This window comes from Tachyglossus aculeatus, chromosome 16 (genome assembly GCF_015852505.1).
Source record: "Tachyglossus aculeatus isolate mTacAcu1 chromosome 16, mTacAcu1.pri, whole genome shotgun sequence".
Classification (NCBI taxonomy): Eukaryota; Metazoa; Chordata; class Mammalia; order Monotremata; family Tachyglossidae; genus Tachyglossus; species Tachyglossus aculeatus.
This window is the reverse complement of record NC_052081.1, coordinates 37,584,368-37,603,882: the sequence shown is the minus strand read 5'-3', so window position 1 is coordinate 37,603,882 and position 19,515 is coordinate 37,584,368. Positions and strand designations below refer to the sequence as shown.

General features: G+C 52.0%; 1 protein-coding gene across 1 annotated transcript in view; it reads right to left on the bottom strand.

Annotated features, from left to right (window-relative positions):
- Positions 1–308: 308 nt before the first annotated feature.
- Positions 309–19,515, bottom strand: part of FBXW4 (F-box and WD repeat domain containing 4) — a 108,037-nt gene continuing 88,830 nt past the window's right edge. The window contains exons 7-9 of the mRNA XM_038758625.1: positions 2,488–2,628; positions 1,995–2,136; positions 309–1,691 (exon numbers count right to left, since the gene is read on the bottom strand). Coding sequence (XP_038614553.1) covers positions 1,575–1,691; positions 1,995–2,136; positions 2,488–2,628 — 400 coding nt within the window. The 3' untranslated portion in view covers positions 309–1,574. The remainder of the gene's footprint in view (positions 1,692–1,994; positions 2,137–2,487; positions 2,629–19,515) is intronic.

Here is a 19,515-nt window from a genome sequence, read left to right as displayed (position 1 = left end):
GGTGGAGGAGGTGCAGGAGTGAACTGTGCCCTTCCCATGAGGGGCTGAGAGGAGGGAGGAGGCAGGCAATGGCAGGACTCAGAGAGATATGGGAGGTCTGGCTCTGATCTGCTCTGCTCTGCCCATAAGGCTCTAGGACAAGACACACCCGAATAAGTCCGGAAGGTGAACTGGGGGTCTCCTCCCTTCGTCTGGCCCATCACCCCTATTCCCCTCCCTCATGCAAGCCCTATTCCTGGCAAAGAGAAAGCTGTCATCAAGGTCCTATTCCCGGCCCCAGAGGCCTGAAAAAAAAATCCACAGCCCAAGGAGAAGGACTTTATTTTGACACAAAGCTTTAAGCCCTTAGCTATCCCCAAACCAGTGCCCCCTGCCACCTTTAGCTCATTCCCAGGATAGGGTAAGATTGGGTCTCCACTAGATTTCGTTCTGAGATAGCCTCCCGGGACGGTGATCTGGAGAGGATGCAGGAGGGGAGGAAAAATTCCAGGCAACGGGGCTCTCACCTGTGCCCGAATTGGGATGGGCCTGGGCCAGGAACCGGGAGCCAGGAAGAACGGGAAGGCTTAGCCTCCTCCCTGCTTGTGAGACTGGAGAGCTGAGGGGGTGGGGAGTGGGCAAAGCACAAGGGGAAAGCTGAGGCCCAGGCCTCTGGCCCAAGCAGTTCTGCAGCACCAGGCTCCAGAGTGAGACCGCAGGGAGCCTGCCGTCCACCTTCACTGCAAGTCATTATTAAAAAAATAAATTAAAATACTGTTTTTGATCCTAAACCCTGAAATAGAGCCACACAGGGGCTGTGGGAGATGGGAACAGTCAAGGGGAAATGGAGGGTTTGGCTGAAACCACCTAGCCGAATCCCTGATCCTTCTGCCCCATTCAAAAAGGCCTGCAGGCAGGGCACAAAGCTGCAGGTGGAGGGAGGATCCGCAGGGCTGGCGACCTTAGACCATGGGAGAGAAGGGTGAGGTGAGATGGGGTGGGGCAGGGCAGGACAGGGATCTAAGCCTAGCTCCGACTTGGGATCCCAAGAGGGAGAAAGCTGCAATTTCTGTCTGTCTCCCACTACCAGCTGGCCCAAGAGCTTACCACGGTAGGCCACTGCAAGCTTGGATCCACACTGAAGGCAGGATTCACCCTCATGCAGACAGACAGGCCTGGAGAGGCGGGGTAAAGTAGGAACCGTATCCTGCCCCTGCTCAAACAAGCGCAGCGTTACTCTGGTTCTATGACTCCCCTCCCTCGGTCTCCCCTTGAGCCCCCACTTTGATTCCTTTGCCAAACCTCTGACTCCGGCTGGGATCGAAGAGGCGGAGGCCAGAGCCACGCTTGGGGTGTGCGGTACGCTGCTCTGGGCCCAGCCCAGGTCTCCTCCTGCAAACCGAGGTTTGAATGTTGCGTTTCCTCCTCGGGTCTTTGGTTTGAAATGAAGAATTCACCCGTCACCAAGTCAAAAGAGACGGGGAGGCCCGCAGAACCTTTCCTCCTGCTGGCACCACGGGCCTGAAGTCACAAGATTCCCTGAGACGCCCCTGGGTGCGGCGGTCCCTTGCCGGAGAGCCGTCCCCGGCAGCCCGTCACAGGGAGCGGAAGTCGAGGACGTGGAGGGTGGAGGCCAGTGCGGCGTAGAGGTGGGTGGTGTTGAAGCGCAGACAGTACACCGGGCTGCTGTTGGGGGACGACAGGGAGAAGGCCTGTGGACCGGGGGGACAGACAAGCGTGAGACACCATGGAGGGGGAAAGGGATGGGGAGAGGGCAGGCTTGGACCTCGAGCTCCCGAGGGCCAGAACCGTATCTGCTGATGGGTGGATACCCCTCGGGCCCAGGACCGCACTTTTCTGGGGCTTTGGGAGAGACCTGTAGCCAGTGTGCCCTGGGGAGGTGAAGTGTGGAGTCCTGCCTGCGCTCTTGGAGCTGCGGGGTTTGATGGTCGGTCTGATCCAGCCCGCTCTCTCCGGCCCCCAGCCCGCGTGACTCGGCTCCCCCTGGTCCTCACATGCAGGCAGCTTCTCTGGCGTCGATCCCACAGGCGCACCAGCCCGTAGTAGGAGGAGCCACTGGCCAGCATGTGGTTGCCGTCGCTGCGGACGCAGTAAAGGGCGTTGTCGTGAGGCTCCTCCCATTCCATGACGCACTTCCTGTAAGAAAGAACAGGGGAGTGTGCCCAAAGATCCCCCCCTAACCATCTCAGAGCTGAGAGGGGGGCTGTGGAGGGGAGGGAGAGGGATGGAGAACAGTCCCCAGAAGGGCCCTGGTGGAAGTGGCAGGAGGCTGCGACTGAGGCAGGGAGGCCCAGGAACGCTTCTCATGGGGAGAGGCGATGGCAAAGGGACCGGTCAGCAGAAGGGGGAAGCCTCACCATCTTCCCAGCCATGTCATACCTAAACACAGATCCCCCCTCTGTCCCTGCCCCCCGATACCATCCAGGGACCCCAGCCCCACTGAGCCCGTGCCCCCTGGGAGTTGCTCAAGTCTGTGCCCGTTCTCACCGGGAGCTTGTTCGGAGGTCCCAGTAGCGAATGTAGGTGTCGTAGCCACAGGACAGCAGCGTGAAGGGAGTTTCATAGCAGACATCCAGCACCCCAGCTCCCCGATGGAAGTCGTACCCCAAGCACGTCACCAGTTGCCCGCTGAGGAGACAGCAGCAGCAGACATCACTGACAGGCTCAGACACCCCATGTGGCCCTGGCAGAAGTCACCCTGCTCCACCCTCTCTTCTAGGGCTCTCCTGGGCTATGGCTGGGGCCATTCAGGCAAGGCCAGGATGGGCAGTCAGGACTCTAGTTCCTCTTCCAGTTGCCACCTCTGGCTCAAGAGCTGAGTTCCTCGAACTGGGGATGCGGTATTGTTCCTGGGAGCCCTGGAAGAGCAATCATCCACACCCTTGGGAGAGCTATGGGAAAAGCCGAGCAAGGGGAGAGGGGGCTCATGGAAAGTTGAAGCTTTAGTGAGACTTGGGCTGCTGATGCCCGAAAGTGGGCAAGATGAGGGGTGCAATGGGGGGACGACATTTTCTCCCTCAAGGTTCCAGAGGTGCTGTCACCCACTCAGACCAATTATTTACCCAGATTGGAAACTCCATTAACCCCACGGTCCCCTGGGAAAGAATGTCTGGGCTGCCGGGGGGATGTTGGTTGAACGGAACTGGACCTGGCATCTCCCTCACACTCGAAGACAGCAAAAACGAGAGAGCCAGACTGCCATGGGAGCGCATTTGGGGGTCGGGGTACCCGGGATGTGTGTGTAGGGGGGTCCACCCCATGGCTCTGATTTTTCTGACCTCCAAAGGGGAGAGGAGGGAGTCCAGACCCGTCCTCCCGGGATTCCCACGTGGTCCGATCCCCTCCCTTCACTTTGAATCTAGCCGCAGACTCACGCAGCCCTGTATCCCCAGAGCCAATGCCCGCCACCCCTTCCCACTCGACTCCCCTTCCCGCCAAGTCACCAGCCGATAAAAGGGGAGATGGGGGCCGGCCCCGAGCACCCCAGAGCACCTGCTTTTACACCCCCACAACCCACTGGTCCACCCGCCGCCCCGACCTCTCGGTTCTCAGGACAATGAGCCGCGCTTGAAAGCCAGGAGAATGGGCCCTGCCCGCGGGGTCAGGCAGCCCCCTGGTTATTTTGTTACTTTATACTCCTTGATCCCCCAGTGTCACACAGCTCTGAGCCACCCGAGCCAAATGCCTTAATTCCATCTGTAATCTGGGCTAAAACCTCGTCGGGGGGATAAAGACCACACAAAAGGAGAAACAGAGTCGTGGGAGATGTTAAAACAAGTAAACACCTTTGTGTCAGGGGAGCGAAATCGCTGATAAAGCAGCTTAGCGGGCCGAGCGCGGGCATTCCCAGCTCCCGAGGCGAGCCCCAGTCCCCGCGGTCCCCCCGGTCCCCCCTCGCTCCCCGCAGCCAGCACGCTTCTATGATCACAGCCCCTCACAGCCCCGGCGGCCTGCTGGGGCCGGCCCGTTTCCCCCAGTCGCTCTCCAAAGAGCAGATTATGTAGAATAACAATTTCTTTGTCGCTGTGTAATTCCCTCCGTGACCGTGACTGTGGGCAGCTATGTCGGCCCCTGATGCCAGACCCCTAGCAACCATTTAGAGAGGCCAGCCGGCCCTGGCGACGGCCCCCCCGCCCCCCGGCCCACACCTCTGGGACAAGCTCTAACACCAAGTGCAGGCATTAATCCCCCCAACCTGAGCCCGCGGTGCTGGGTTATTGGACTCTGTGTGCTGCATCTGGGGCGGGGGCTGTCCCGTGTGCACAGACGTTCCGACACGCAGACGTGTAAGCGCACGCCCACCTTGTTAACCCCTTTGGGGGAAGGCCGCTCCACCCAGGGGAAGACCTGCACCTGTAGGCAGGTCAAAAGGTTACGGTGCTGACGGATCCCACCCTCTGAGAGGCAGGACGGCCCGAAGAGGCACCTTCCTTCGCAGAGAAGGCCAGCGGCCGGCAGCAAGTCGGTCCACCTTCCTTTAGGGTGGGGAGCCAAGGTGGGGGCCACCCTGGTCCCCTCTCCCTGGGGCAATGGGGCCACCCGCCCCGACACAGACAGAGTGCTAGCTCCTTGTGGATAAAGACTGTGTCACTTTGCTATTCTGTACTTCCCAAGTGACCGGCACGGAGCACCACACCCAATAAATACTATTACTGCCGCTGCTGCTGCTACTACTACTACCGTCCCCACAAAGATGTACAACTAGCCTAACTCAGCAAACGTTCCCAGGAAGCAGCCACAGTCCCCTCAGCCCCTCAAAGGGCCAGCCCAGGGCTGGGCTCTAGACGCCTTTCAGGCACCTCAGGCGGTTCAAGTGTGTCAGCCCTACCCAGATCAGGCCCCGCCGAGCCAAGGCTGACGGAAGCCCTGATGGATCGGCAGTCCCGTGAGGTGGATGGGCGGAGCAGCAGCGGCCTCCGGGTTGAGTCTGGCGGGCCGGGGCATCCTGAGAGCTGTGGAGTTCCCTCCCCGCCCCCTGTCAGGCTCCCATCCGCCAGCCCGGGGCTCTCTGGGCCAGCCTTCCCTGGGGGGAAAGCAGAGCGGAGGGGAGGAGGCAGTGTTGGCAGTTGGGACGGGGCCAGCTCAGGCTCCTTGTTGGAGATCTTCCACCCACCTGGTGACTCCAACCCTGGCCCCGGGCCCAGCCCCGGCCCCAACCTCAGCCCCAGGGCACTGCTCTTCTCCTAACCACTGCGGCGGCGGGGAGATGGGAGCAGAGGCCTGTATGTAGGGGCTGGAGCGTGCCTGAAGTAACTCCCAGCAGGGCTCTAGTGGGATGGGAGGGAAAGGTTTAGAGTAAAGAGGGAGAGAGGGGTGGAGAAAAAACTGACTCTGAGGTTACAGAGCTCCAGCAACAGGTACCCGGCAGGACGCCACAGTCCCTTGCAAGCAAGGTGGAATCAGGGGAAGGTACCCTCCACTGGTTCCCCTCATCAGGCAAGGGTCTGGTCCCAGGCCCTGTTTCCTGGGTACAGTGCCAAGCAATAGGATCTGGGCCACTTCCCCTCACTAGCTTTCTTCTAAATCAGGTCAGAAGAGTAGGGATTTACCTCTTCTCCATCTTCTTCTGGCCAGTCCCTCAGCTCCAGCACATCTCTCTTCTTCACACCACAAATGGCTGTGGGGTGGGAAGGGAGTGGGGAGGGGCAGCTGCTCTTCATCTGTCGACACTCTGGCACCTCTTGCATGCTGTCTCCCTTCCTTCCCACCCGGGCACCGCCAGGCGGCCTCACAACCGAGATCAGTGGCTGATGGTGCCAACCAGTAGGGCTTCCCCCCTGGCATGTTCTGGCTGTCTGGTCTTCACCAACCGCACACCCCTGGAGAAGCCCGAGATGTGCTGCTCAGCATGCTCAGCGGACCTGCCGACTTCAATCTTAAATAAGACTGACAATGAATGAATCAATCCTGATTCAATTATTATTATTATTCAATAATCTGGAGATGCAGCTTCATATTTGTCCAAAATCAGCAATAAAAAGTGGGAAAGAAAGGGATGGAGAGGGAGTGGACCAGTCTACCCAGGCCCTGGGGGAAGAGGAATAGGGAGCGATTCCCCTGGCCACTCAAGGTGCCTGCTGATACTCTATCAGTAAAGCTTTGGCTTGGAAGGAGGTCAAAATGTGAGCCAAAATGTGGCAGCCCTTGGGGGAGAAGGGGTTGTCAGAGCTGCCTGCAGTAAGTTGCTAGTCACTCCTGGACCCGCATTTCTGAAGACAAATGGGCTGGACGCTGGGGAGGAGAGAGTCTTCCCTCTGGGCCCAAACATCTCAGTTTAGGGAATGAGAGGGGACGTCTATGGAGGCAGGTAGGCTCTCCGGCCCAGTTTCTGGAGGGTGTTTTTCTGGCTCCTCTCCAGCCACCCTTCATTTCCCATTGGAGCAAATGGGGCTGGGGTGGCTTTTTGCAACCTCACTCCTTGGTCTGTGAAAAGGGACAGAGGAAGGAGGAGAGCCGGGGCCTGCCTCTGAGGAACTACTAATGGCAAGGGGCTGGCGGGACAGAGACACAGCACACATAAAGTATAAACACCACAAATGGGGCCTCCGAGAGTCGCCCGTTGCCTGAGCAGCCTGCCTCCTGCACACTTCAAAGACTGTTTATCCACCTATGCCTTTACTTTACAGAACTCCTCATCTTCCCACACAAGCCCTGTCCTCCCCCTGACTTTCCCATTACTTCAGACAGCACCACCATCCTTCCTTCCATAACCTTGGCATTACCCTTGACTCATCTCTCTCATTCAACCCACATATTCAATCTGTCACCAAATCCTGTCAGCTCTACCTTCACAACATCGCTAAAATCCACCCTTTCCTCTCCACCCAAGCTGCTACTGTGCTGATCCAAGCACTTACTCTATCCTTCCTCAACTATTGCATCAGCTTCTTCGCTGACCTCCCTGCTTCCTGCCATTCTCCACACCAGTCCATACTTCACTCTGATGCCTGGATCATTTTTCTAAAAGTTCAGTCTACATTTCTCCACTCCAGGAACTTCCAGTGGTTACCCATCCACTTCCGCATCAAACAACAGAAACTCCTTACTAATAGTGCTCAGCATACAATAAGTGCTCAATAAATATGACTGATTATCTTATTAATTTCCTACTATAACCCAGCACACTCACTTGGCTCCTCTAACACCAACCTACTCACTGTACCTTAATCTCATCTTCCTTGCTGCCGACTCCTCACCCTGTCCTGCCTCTGGCCTGAAGCTCCCACCCACTTTGTATCAACAGACCATCACTCCCCACCTTCAAAGCCTTATTAAAAACACATCTCTTCAAAAGGCCTTCCCTGACTAAGCCTTCATTTCCTCTACTCCCTCTTCTTTCTGCATCATCCTTCACTTGGATTTGTACTCTTTAAGCTCTTGATATTCACCCTACCCTCAGCCCCACAGCACTTACATCATTATTATTATTGTTATTTTCTCACTCTCCATTATGGCCTAAGCATCAATGCTCTTACTCTGTAGGCACCTTCAGGAAAGGGATTGTGTCTTTAATGTCTTTTCTATATTCCCCGAAGGGCTAATATAGGGTCCTGCATAAAGTAAGAGCTCATAAATATCACCAGACTGATATATAGAGGCAACAATGGCAGCTTTCCCCAACAGCTAATGGGGAAATGTGAACTGAGCATCAGACTGACAAGGACACTCAATGCCAGGCGTGTGTCTTTGCCCTAGTGGAAAATCCCACTCTGCTCTCTTATTCTGTGGATATCTGGAGCTGGTCTCTAGGGCCCTTTTGACTGAAAGCCACCTGAGGACAGAATAAAGTCTCTTTCCATTAACCCCATCATCATCCCATCCCTCTTATCGAACACCCAGCCCACCACCGCAGGAAGAGGAGATTGTGGAAGACACGAAATTAGAACCTGAAACCATCTGGGTTTGAGCAACCAAGTACGTTGGCCCGATAAACTTTATGGGCCCACTGGAAGGGACACACGCAGGTCCACCCGGATGGGACTTACCAGCCCACAGCTGTCCTCTCCAGGTCCAGGGTCGACGGCCGAGAAACGGAGCCCAAGGCCTGGAGAGGCAGTGGTGGCAACGGTTTCGGGCCATGGAGGTGGCTGAGCCAAGCGCTTTCCTCTCTTTTCTTCTGGGTTTCCTGAACTGGCCCACACACACTTTAAACGGTCCAATAAAAAGATACAATTTCTTTACCTTTCTGCACGGGGACCCTGTGAGTTTTTGTTGTCTGGGTTCCCGTAAGGTTAAGTTCAGAGTATAAACTGACACGCTGGGCTATGGGAAACAGCCAGTTTCTTCAAATAAAGCCACGATGGTGCCTAAGGGGTCCTGCTGGGGCTTTTATTTGGGAAAACAAACAGAAATGGCACCGAGCCCGCCTGCTTTACGGACCAATTTAACTATAAAACCCACGTTCACCCTCTCAGGGCTGGGGGAGCGGGAGGGGGGAAAAGACGGGCACGGACAATGGCCCCAAACTTTGGGGGAAAGGGGACAAAACAAGCTGTCTGTCTCCTTGTCTTTCTTGTCCTGGGCTCCTTTTCTTAGCACACGTGTGTTCTTGTAAAAACGATTAGATTGCAATTTGTATAACACGGTGACCCCCAAATTCAGATGTTTCACCCCTTTTCTCTGTGAAGAATGTCAAGAATGCTCCTCTGCCTTTCTCTCAAACTGTGATTTCTGGGGCGGGGGGTGGGGGGTAGGAGGGGTGGTGAATGGTGCAGAGCAAAGACTTCTTGCACCACTTGTGTGGGAATCAGTTAGCAGCGAGCCCTCTCTGGCCAGGGAGCGAGCTCTCCGGAGGTCTCCTTTAGTGGGTGGACAAAAAAATTAAAGAAAATACAGCTCCAAATCAAAACAAAGCCAACTGTTTAAATTAGCTAGTTAGCCAAGACCAGGGGCTTCCCTCCTCTGATTCCCTGGGATGCACCTCTTCCACCTCCTCTGTGCCCAGTCCTGCCAATTCTCTTTCAATGCGGGGAACGATTAAAATGATGTGGCTCATGTATGCCCAACTGATGAGCGATGCCCCTCCCGCACCCCTTGGCAGGGGCCTCCTTTGAGGCTTCAGCCAGAGGAACCTTCCCGGGACCCTCGTCTTGGATTCCCCTGAAATGAGACAAGGGCCTGGAGCGAAGATGGGAAATTCTAAGAGACTGGCCTGTGGGGGTAAGCCTAGGCACCTTGACAATTCACCTAGGCAAAGAGAAGTTCCTGCAGCAATTTAAAAGAGGATTCACCACCACGGCCTTTTGGGGTTTAGATGTAGAGTGGACTGGAGGCAGGGGACTGGACCTGATGACATCGTCCCCTTCCAGATCTAAACAGTCCGGCCCAGAGGAAGGAGCATGGGCCTCGGAACCAGAGGACCTGGGTTCTAATCCCAACGCCGCACTTCACCTGCTGTCTGACCTTGGGCAAGCCACTTCACTTCTCTGGGCCTCATTTTCCACACCTGTAAAATGGGGATAAAATATCTGTTCTCCCTTCTACTTTGGGCAAGTCACTTAACCTCTCTGTGCCTCAGTTACCTCATCAGTAAAATGGGGATTAAAACTGTGAGCCCCCCATGGGACAACCTGATCACCTTGTAACCTCCCTAGCGCTTAGAACAGTGCTTTGTACATAGTAAGTGCTTAACAAATACCATCATCATTATTATTATTACTTTGACTGTGAGCCCCACATGGGACAGATGAGAAGACCGAGGAAGCGAGAAGTAAAGTGACTTACCCAAGATCACACAGCAGGCAAGTGGCAGAGCCGAGATTAGAGCCCAGGTCCCCTGACCCTCAGGACTATGCTCTTTCCACTAGGCTAAACTGCTTCTCTAGTCCCCAAAGATGGGGAACCACCACTCTCCCCATCTTCAAAGCCTTATTAAAATCACATCTCCTCCAGGCTGCCTCTCCTGACTAAACTCTCATTTCCAAAGTTTATTTTCCCCTCTCTTCTGCATCATCCATGCTCTAGAGTCTGCTTAAGCACTCAGGCACTTTATCTCTGCCCCAGAAGCACTTATTCTTAGTGGACTCCCCTACCTGGAATTAATTTTAGTGTCTGTTTCTCCTGCTGGACTGTAAGCTTCAAGAGCAGGAATCTTGTCTATTACTTCTATTAGGCTCTCTCCCACAGTAAACGCTCAATAAACCCCATTGACAAGCACTTAGTACAGTGCCAAGTGATTAGTACAGTGTTCTGTACACAGTAAGCGCTCAATAAATACAACTGAATGAAGTAGAGAGGAAATAGCAGGTTATTTCTTGACCTCCCCAGGCTCCCCTCCCCCCGGGGCCCCCACCTTCAAGAGAAGCAGCGTGGCTCAATGGAAAAGAGCACGGGCTTTGGAGTCAGAGGTCACGGGTTCAAATTGCAGCTCCACCAATTGTCAGCTGTGTGACTTTGGGCAAGTCACTTAACTTCTCTGTGCCTCAGTTACCTCATCTGTAAAATGGGGATTAAGACTGTGAGCCCCCCGTGGGGCGATCTGATCACCTTTTAGACTGTGAGCCCACTATCGGGTAGGGACTGTCTCTATGTGATGCCAATTTGTACTTTCCAAGCGCTTAGTACAGTGCTCTGCACATAGTAAGCGCTCAATAAATACGATTGATTGATTGATTGTAACCTCCCCAGCGCTTAGAACAGTGCTTTGCACATAGTAAGCGCTTAATAAATGCCATTATTATTATTATTATTATTATTTATTATTATTCCCCTGGCTTCTGGCCAGCCCCACGAGGGACGCAACCCCGGGACCAAGCAGAAAGACCGGCCACGCCGGCTAGTCAGTCAGGCCCACAGAGGAAGGTGGTCCTTGGCTCTTGGGAAACGAGCTGCTCGGCCTCTCTTTCTGCCCGCCAACAATGAGAAGGGACGTTCCCTGGGAGGTAGGCCTCTATTGTGGGATCTGTCAAGTCACTGTCTTCCTAACGTGCTACAGTTCTCGCCCAGCCCCTCTCCCTGCTGATCCTCCACGCCCACCTTTAAGCCTTTATGAATTCTTATACCTTTTGAGTAGCTTTGTGCACTGCACTAGCTCCTGCAGACTTCAAAGAGCTCCTGCCTTGAACACCTGAAGGGGAGGTGGCGGGCGGCGGCGTTTTGGGAAGGTGGGGAGTTGGGGGGTGAGGGGAGAACAGGCAGAGAGCGAGACAGTGAGAGAGAGAATGAGAAAAAGAGAGAGAGAAAAAGAGAGAGTTGAGGGGGGAGGGGAGGTGCTGGGTCACAAATGTAACTCTGTTTCGTCCCCCTTTGCTCTCCTCCACCCGTCACCTTTGAATAGGTGGCAGAGATAAATGGCAAGCAACAAAAAAGCCCGTCTGCACCACCCCTATTACTTAAGGGGGGAAGAGCCCAGTCCTAAAAACAAGCACGCACACACCCGAGCGCCCACACTCACACACATGTGTTCAGACACAATGGCTCAAAAGGCCAAGTAGCAAAAGCAGTCCCACTTTGTACTGCTAACAAGGGGAACCTAATTACAGGAAGAGGGCAGACGGGGCAGATAAAAGGATACAAAATTTCAACATCTGTTGCCATAAAGGGATAAGGTGAAGTGAAACGCAAAGTATCAGTTTGGTGTCAGAGTCGGCAGAAAGCTGATTTCAAAGAGTTCGGGGGATGGAGGGAGCTGAAGGGCGGGGGGGGGAAAAGTGGGAAGGGGGAAAAAAAGAAAGCGAAATTACAGGGTTCCTTGGAAAGAGAAAAAAAGAAAAAAGCTGTCACTGAGGCTTTCCAAAAAGATGGCAGATACTTTAAGGAGGGGCAGAGAGTGGCAAAGGCAGCAGACACATTTCCCTCTAACTGCAAAGGGCTTCCTGGTAGTCTGAGGAGGGCATAGAGGGCTTGGGGAGGAGACGGAAAGGGGGCCACGGGCATTGAAGGGTGCTGCATAAGGATAATTTCCCTGCTAACCAGTAAAGGACCCCAGCCCCGCCGGGCCACAGTCCTGGTACAGTGCTCTGTATGTACCAATTGTTGACTGACTGATTGATCCAGAAAGGCGATAAGGAAGGGAAGAGAGGACAGCTTCCTCAGTGATCTTAGAAAGTGTCCCTCAGGCCTTGACCCACTTCAGAGCATGACTCTGGGGGACAGGAATCTCAGGGCCTCTGGAAGCGTCTTGGGATGGGGGAAGGGAGAGCTGGGAAAACACCCAGCAGTCCAGACCTGGACCCACGCCATTCCCAGAACACCAACAGGGACATGATAATAATCCTAACAATAATCACTGTGGTGTCTTGTTATGCACTTACTCTGCGCCAACCACCATATTAAGCGCTGAGGTACATACAAGATCATCAGGTCAGACACAGTCCTCCGCTGGCCCCAGAGCAGCAGGACCCTGGCCCTGGGACATGAAAACCCAGACGAGATGCCGGGACAAGGCTGAACCCCACTTCCCTGACCAGCCATTGTGAGAAGCCCGGACTCTAGGGTGGGACCCCCGAGAACCCTTGCAGGCAGCAGACGGACAGTACGCTGAACCACCTCAGGTATCGGACTTCGAGACAGTGTTCCATAAACACCCCCCAGCCTTCCCAATCATTCTCACCCCATTTCATGTAACAACCAGGAGCAGCAGGAGCCTGAAGGACAGGACTGGTGCCAAGGGAGAATGTTCAGCTTTATTAAAATTTTTACTTGTCGGCCGCTTGCTTTTTGAGGCTTAACTGTTGCTAATTTGCACAGAAGTGCTTGGGTGCACTCCTCAGAGCACCGGGAGAACAGTCTCTTTAAAGTAGAACCAGAAATTAGACCAAATGAGCTTCTCTTTCCATGAACTTTCTTCTCCCTTCTTTATCCCGTTCCCACCACCCACCCCGCCAAGTCTGACTGGCAGCTGCAGAGTGGAAAGGGAGGGGGAGTGGTCCGAAATGTGCCACGGGGTTGGCGATTGTGGCCTATCCCATTTTGGCAGGACTTTCTGGAAGAGGTGGAGCTTGAGAAGAACTTGGAGAAGTGAGTAAAGACGAGGCAGGAGAATATGTGGAAGACAGGAGGCTGCTCCAGGAAAAGGTGGGGAGGTGGAGGGAGGGGAAGAATGGCGGCTCATCCCTGTGTGCCCAGCTCTCTGGCTAGGAATGAGGTCATTGTGGGCAGGGAACACATCTGCCAACTCTGTTGTATTGTACTCTCCCAAGTAATTAGTACAATGCTGAAGCACATAGTAAGTGCTCAATAAATACCATTGATTGACTGAATGAGGGACAGGGAGTTAAGATACAGTCTTTGATTTGAGGACCATCTATTCTAGTGGGGAAGACAGGGCAGTACAAACATACAGTTAAGTATTCAACACAAATATCTGATGCATAGAAACATCAAAGAGACGCCTAAGAAGACAAACACTGTTACAGAGATGGAAACAAGGGTTCCATAGAGCTTGGTACAAAGTACATTGAGAAGCAGCAGGGCCTAGTGGAAAGAGCATGAACCTGGGAGTTGGAGGGCCTGGGTTCTAATCCTGGCTCTGCCAAATGCTTGCTGTGTGACCTTGGGCAAGTCACAACTTTTTTGTGCTTCAGTTACCTCACCTTACCTCTGATGAGCCCTATGAGGGATGTGGACTGTGACCAACCTAATTACCTGATTACCCCAGTGCTTAGAACAGTGCCTGGCACATAGTAAACACTTAACAAATACCATAAAAAAACCTAATTGACTTGTATCTACCCCAGCACTTAGGTATAGTGTTTGACACATAGTACAAATACCATAAAACAAAAGTACGTCCTAACAAATATCACAATATTTATAATTGATATTACTGCTTTCACTCGAGGACTAGAGAAATAGATCCACCTTTCTCAGACAGCTACTTCTCACTTTACAACACATCCGCAAGTCGAACAGACGGAACACACGGGCAGAGTGGAAAGCAAAATGAATGACAGAGCAATTGGTAACTGTGTGAGCGTGCCTTGCCGCCTTTACAGATCAGCTCCTTACACTCTAAACTGTAAGCTCGCCGCGGGCAGAGAACACGTCTACCCACTCTGTTACAGTGTGCTTTCCCAAGTGCTTAGTTCAGTGCTCAGCACACAGGAAGCGCTCAATAGATAAGATTGATGAACATGCAATGAATATTAAACAGCAACAGCTGGCTTTAACGGTTGGCCCTGCTGTTTCCTGCCGCTTTTCGTAGGCTCTTTCACAGGCCCAGAACCAGGCCCGGGGCCCGCTGTCCCACCCAGTTGCGGACCGCCCGACAGACGGATGGCAGCACCTGCACAAAACGATGGGCAATTAACCCGAGAGTTTCGTTCAAACACGGGCTCCGATTCCTGGAGCACTCCCCATTCAGAAGCTCAAGAGCGAGATGGCTTTACCAAGAGCCTCCTCCCGGGACAAAAGGACATAGTTAAGATCGCACCACCAAACAAACATGCCCCCAATAACAGCTACAAGTACCAGCCAATGGCTGATCCGGCCTGGAACTAAGGAGATCAAGGCACCGAGGTTATTAGCTTTAAATCCTTTTGTAGTGCATTTCAACTCTCAGCTGCCTAGTCCTCCAGACCACCTACCCGTGGGGAGCAGGAAACTTTAGGGACCTGCAGGTTAATCGAAAAAGAAAAAACCCAAGGCCCAACGCCTTGGGACACACTGGGGAGCAGAGTTTGCAATCACTCTTGGTCTGGGCACTCAAGAAAGGCTTGGGAAAGAGGGAGGCAAAGGCAGAAGCCAAGCTCCCTTCCAAAGTCTCCACTCTCAGCAGGCTCATTAGAATTGGCCAGCCGAGCCTGTGGGAATGTAAGACCCCTGAGGGACAGGGATCATGTTTAATTCCCACTTGGGCACTCTCTCCCAGGCCTTAGTACAATGCTCTGCCCACCGCCAGCACTTAATAAATACCATTACTACTACTACTATTACTACTGCTCAAGGAGCATCAGAACTGGGATGTGTTCAATCAAACCGCCTATAACCTCGGCGCTTCTGCTTTCCAAATGCTCTTCTTCTGCATCACTGAGTTGATGGGAAATAAAGCCATGAGTCTCAAAGTATCAGATTTCTTTTTTCATCAAGTACCTAAAACGAGGGTGGGAGAGGATGGAATAATAATAATAATAATGATAGTGACAATGATAATTATGGTACTTAAATGTTTACTATGTGCCAAGCACTGTTCTAAGCCCTGGGGTAGATACAAGTTAATCAGGTTGGACACAGTCCCTGTCACACATGGGGCTCACAATCTTAACGACCATTTTATAGATAAGGTAGCTGAGGCACAGAAAAGTTAAGTGACTTGTCCAAGGCCACACAGCAGACATAGAGCGGAGCCAGGATTAGAACCCAGGTCTTTCTGACTCCCAGCCCCGTGCTCTAGCCACTAAGCCATGCTGTTTCTCTAGTATATAATAATATTTAAGTAACAACGTGCTAAGCATTGTACTTAAGCACTGGGCAGATCCGAGATCCGAGAGTCCCTGTCCCACCAGAGTTCACAGTCTAAAATGGTGGAAAAATAGGTAGTGAATCCCTAGTTTTCAAATGAGGAAACTCAGGCATGGAAAAGAACACATCTTCTCTGCTCCAACTCCTATTCCCCCTCTCCTTTTCACTCTCAGCCTTCTTCCCCCAACTCCCCTATTCCTGCCGGTTCCTGCTCCGGTCCTGGCTGTTCCCCCAGGAGACTGCTCCCCCCGGGACGATCTGAAGGCTGAGCTGCCCAGAGAAGCCCATATCCTCTGTCAAGACAAAGACCATTGTCTCCGATCATCAGCATTGCCGAAACTCTACTGTTGGGCACAGCACTGTACTCGGTCCTTCGGAACACGCAAGGGAAGTAAAAAGCATGGCCCTGCCTTCAAGGAGTTCACCGTCTAATGGGAGAGACAGGTGGACACATTTCCCAAAAATACCAAAAAAGGTGAAACATTTAGATTAAAAACAGAAGCAGGCAATTGCGAGAATAGTTAAATAAATATCAAATAAATAAGCAGATATAGCCTGTTAAACGGGATTTAATACCCTTTCTCCCTCCTACTTAGACTGTGATCCCAAACAGGACAGGGATTGTGTCTGATCTGATTAATTTGTATCTTCACCAGCACGTGGAACAGTGTGACACATATAAGTGCTTAACAAATGTTATCATTATTGTACCTGTGAGCACTAGCCGGGAGTGGGGGACTTCCAACTTTACTCTCCTAACTTTCTGGGACTAGAAGAGTTCGTTCAAGAGTAAAGATTAAAAAGGAGACCAGGCCGGAAAGGTCAGGAGCAATCAATCAATGGTATTTATTGAGCACTCACTGTGTGCAAAGCACTGTACTAAGCACTTGGGAGAGTACAAAACAACAGAGTTGGTAGACATGATCCCTGCCCTCAAGCACAAGCAAAGCTCTTACTCAGGAGGATGCCAAGAAAGTGAAGATTCAGATTTCCTTTAATCATCACTCCTAATTATAAATGGTTTTCCTCTATACTTTTTCCTTCAGCTTTCTCTTATCACTTCAGGTTTATGAGGGGACCTTTCTCCCTTAAAACCTTCAAAGCACTTGCTAAAAAAAATCTGGTTCTTTATTTTTCTCTTTTTCCACTGAGTTTGATTTAAATTTGGCTCATCCCACCATGTCTAAAGGAGTCAAACTCCAATCCCCTGGGGTTGAGTAGATAGAGGTAATCCATGTTTTGGTGAGTTCTTGTCTTCTGAAGTCATGTTATGCAAAGGTTCACTGTAGTTGGATCCTTTCCCTAATGACTCCCCACCGCCCCACACTAGCTTCCTCACTGGCACCAGTCCCTCGATTCTCAGGAGCAAGTTGCTGCTTTTCACTTCACTCAAGTAGCGTGGCTCAGTGGAAAGAGCACGGGCTTTGAATTCCGAGGTCATGGGTTCAAATCCTGACTTTGCCAATTGTCAGCTGTGTGACTTTGCGCAAGTCACTTAACTTCCCTGGGCCTCAGTTACCTCATATGTAAAATGGGGATTAAGACTGTGAGCCCCATGTGGGACAACCTGATCACCTTGCAACCTCCCCAGTGCTTAGAACAGTGCTTTGCACATAGTAAGCGCTTAATAAATGCCATTAAAAAGTGTAGTTGGAGGGAATCCAGGGTTCTCCAATGCACAAACCCACCTGGGCAGTGGCCATTCCCAATTCCTGGAATGCAGGCATCCTGCAGACCCAATTTCACGCCACTCATCCTGACCCCATTCTCCACCCCCTCCATGCCCCAACCTGCAAAGACCCTGATCAGAACTAAAGGGGCTCTTCTGCTGGGGTAAGAGGGGCAGGAAGAGGGAGGCCAGGCAAGCACTGTGAAGCATGGAGAAAGGCAGGGGTCTCCTTCACCCGTCCACCAGAGAGAATCCACATTTCCAAGCCCTGGGCAAGGCTTCCTTCAGTCACACCTGAGGAAGAGGGAAGGAGCGTCCAAGATCCCACGACTGCCGGGCGAGCCGATGAGTACACAGCAGACCTTTCCCGCCTCCACCCACCCACAACACACATGAAAGGGAAAATCCCGCGGCACCTCACGTTTCAACTGTGACAGGTTAAAAGCGAAGAATCTGTTCAACATTTAAGCCAATGCAGCCGAGTCCTGTCGGCTATATTGTTCCACCTTTTTGATTGGTCTGTCAATCAGGCTTTGGCATTATTGAAAGATCAAACTCCATCCTGCCTGTTCATTACCTTAATCCTATTTTCTACACAGCTTTATTATCTATTCGGGCTTCTCTGGGAAAAGCAGCTAGAGACAGTCACCCTGTCCCCCGGCTCCCAATCCCTACTCTTGGCAGACACCTCCATTATAAGCCTTATGGCCACAGGAACCCCTCAGACTGGTCAATTCAGGCCCACAAGCTCAACTCTGTATCTTCCAAACCCAAATAACCCGCGGCCCAACCGAGTTAGGGCTGAGGGTAGCTTGGCCAATGAGTGTCCCAAAATGACCAGCTCCTTCTTTGCCCTTTCCCACCCCACGGGCTATCCAGGTTGATAAATAAATGCATTCACAGAATTCTTTTCCATTTGGCTGGGATAAATTCTACTCATCCCAGGTAAGTAGTTATCTGCAAGCCCAGCTGAAGAAAAGGGAGAGAGAACAAGAGAGGTGGAGGAGAAGCTCAGCAACTTCCTGTTAGCTTCTTGGTGGCAGAGAAGCCCAGAGGAGCACCAAGTCTTAATGCCTGGGGAACAAGTTGAGAATCTCTGGTCCCCACATATGACAGTCAAAGGTCAAGACAGCCTCTGTTTCCCTATATTAGCAAAGAAAGAGCTCAGTGTCTGGGAAAGAAACAGAAGCATCTTTTTCAATCTGAGAGGACCTGGAGTGGGGTGGCAGGGGAGGGCAGTTCCCCTGTTTCAAGTGTAGACACCCACAAAGAAGCAGCAGGAAACACTACAGGCTGACCAGCCCCCTTGGGAAAAAATAAATGAGAAAGCCAACTCACATCAATTCCCTACATCAGGCAAGAAAAGAGCTCATGAGCACTCAAACAATGTTAACAAAGACTAGAGGAGAGAGACAGAAGATCGGGGAGGATGAGAGTATCAGGGGAAAGAGGAACGATTATGGAAGAGGATGGGGGATGTGCTGAGAGTGGGGGATGTTGTCTCCACCATCTAACATCCGGAAGGACCACGAGAATGTTTTTGGGATGGGAAGAAAGTGGGGAGAGGATTCAGTGGGCTTTTTAAAAATGGTATTTATTAAGGGCTATGTGCTAAGTGCTGAGGTAGGTACAAAGCTATCAGATTGGATACAGTCCCTGCTTCACATGAGGCTCACAATCTATTTTATCCTCATTTTATAGATGAGGAACTGAGGCCTAGAGATGTTAAGTGACTTGCCTAAGGTCACACAGCAGGCCAGTTGCAGAGTGAGGACTAGAACCTGGATCTGAATTCGGGAAGAGAGATGAGGAGAAGAGATTAGGTCAAGACCTCCCTTGTATCCCAGACCTTGGGGCAAGATAGGCCCAGCCAGTCTCAGAGAATCCAATCTTCCAGGCAGGCAGGACTGACACACTAACTTCGGCTGGCAAGTATCAAATGCAAAATAACTTCCCTGGTTCTTCCTTAGATGATGAACTTTCATCTCAAAAGGCCTCTCTTTCACCCCCTGTCATTTGGGAGGCATACCTGTTGCCTGAAATAATGTTTATAAAAGTAGGAACTAACTTAGAGGCCCATTTTCAAACACAAAATATCATCAAGCTGAGAAGCCAAAGAGGAGACTTGGGACATGGCAGAGGTCTTTCATTCTTTGCTAACTGGACTTGGTCAAGCCCCAACCAAGGGGCTGTGGGCCAAGGGTCTGCAGCCAGCAGCCCACAAACCACACCTGGCTCGCCATAACCTTTCTCTTAATCCCCCAACTCGTTGAAATTTTTTTAGAAGCTGAAAAAAAAAATTCTGCAAAAATCTGCCTGCCCTTTGTAAACTGGCTTTGTGCTTCAAGAAAGTTCAGAGATGCAGCCCCATCTGAATTCCAATCCAGGATTTTCTTCTTCCAAGACGAACAGATGGGAAAAACCTTGGTGATCCATTGCACTTCAGA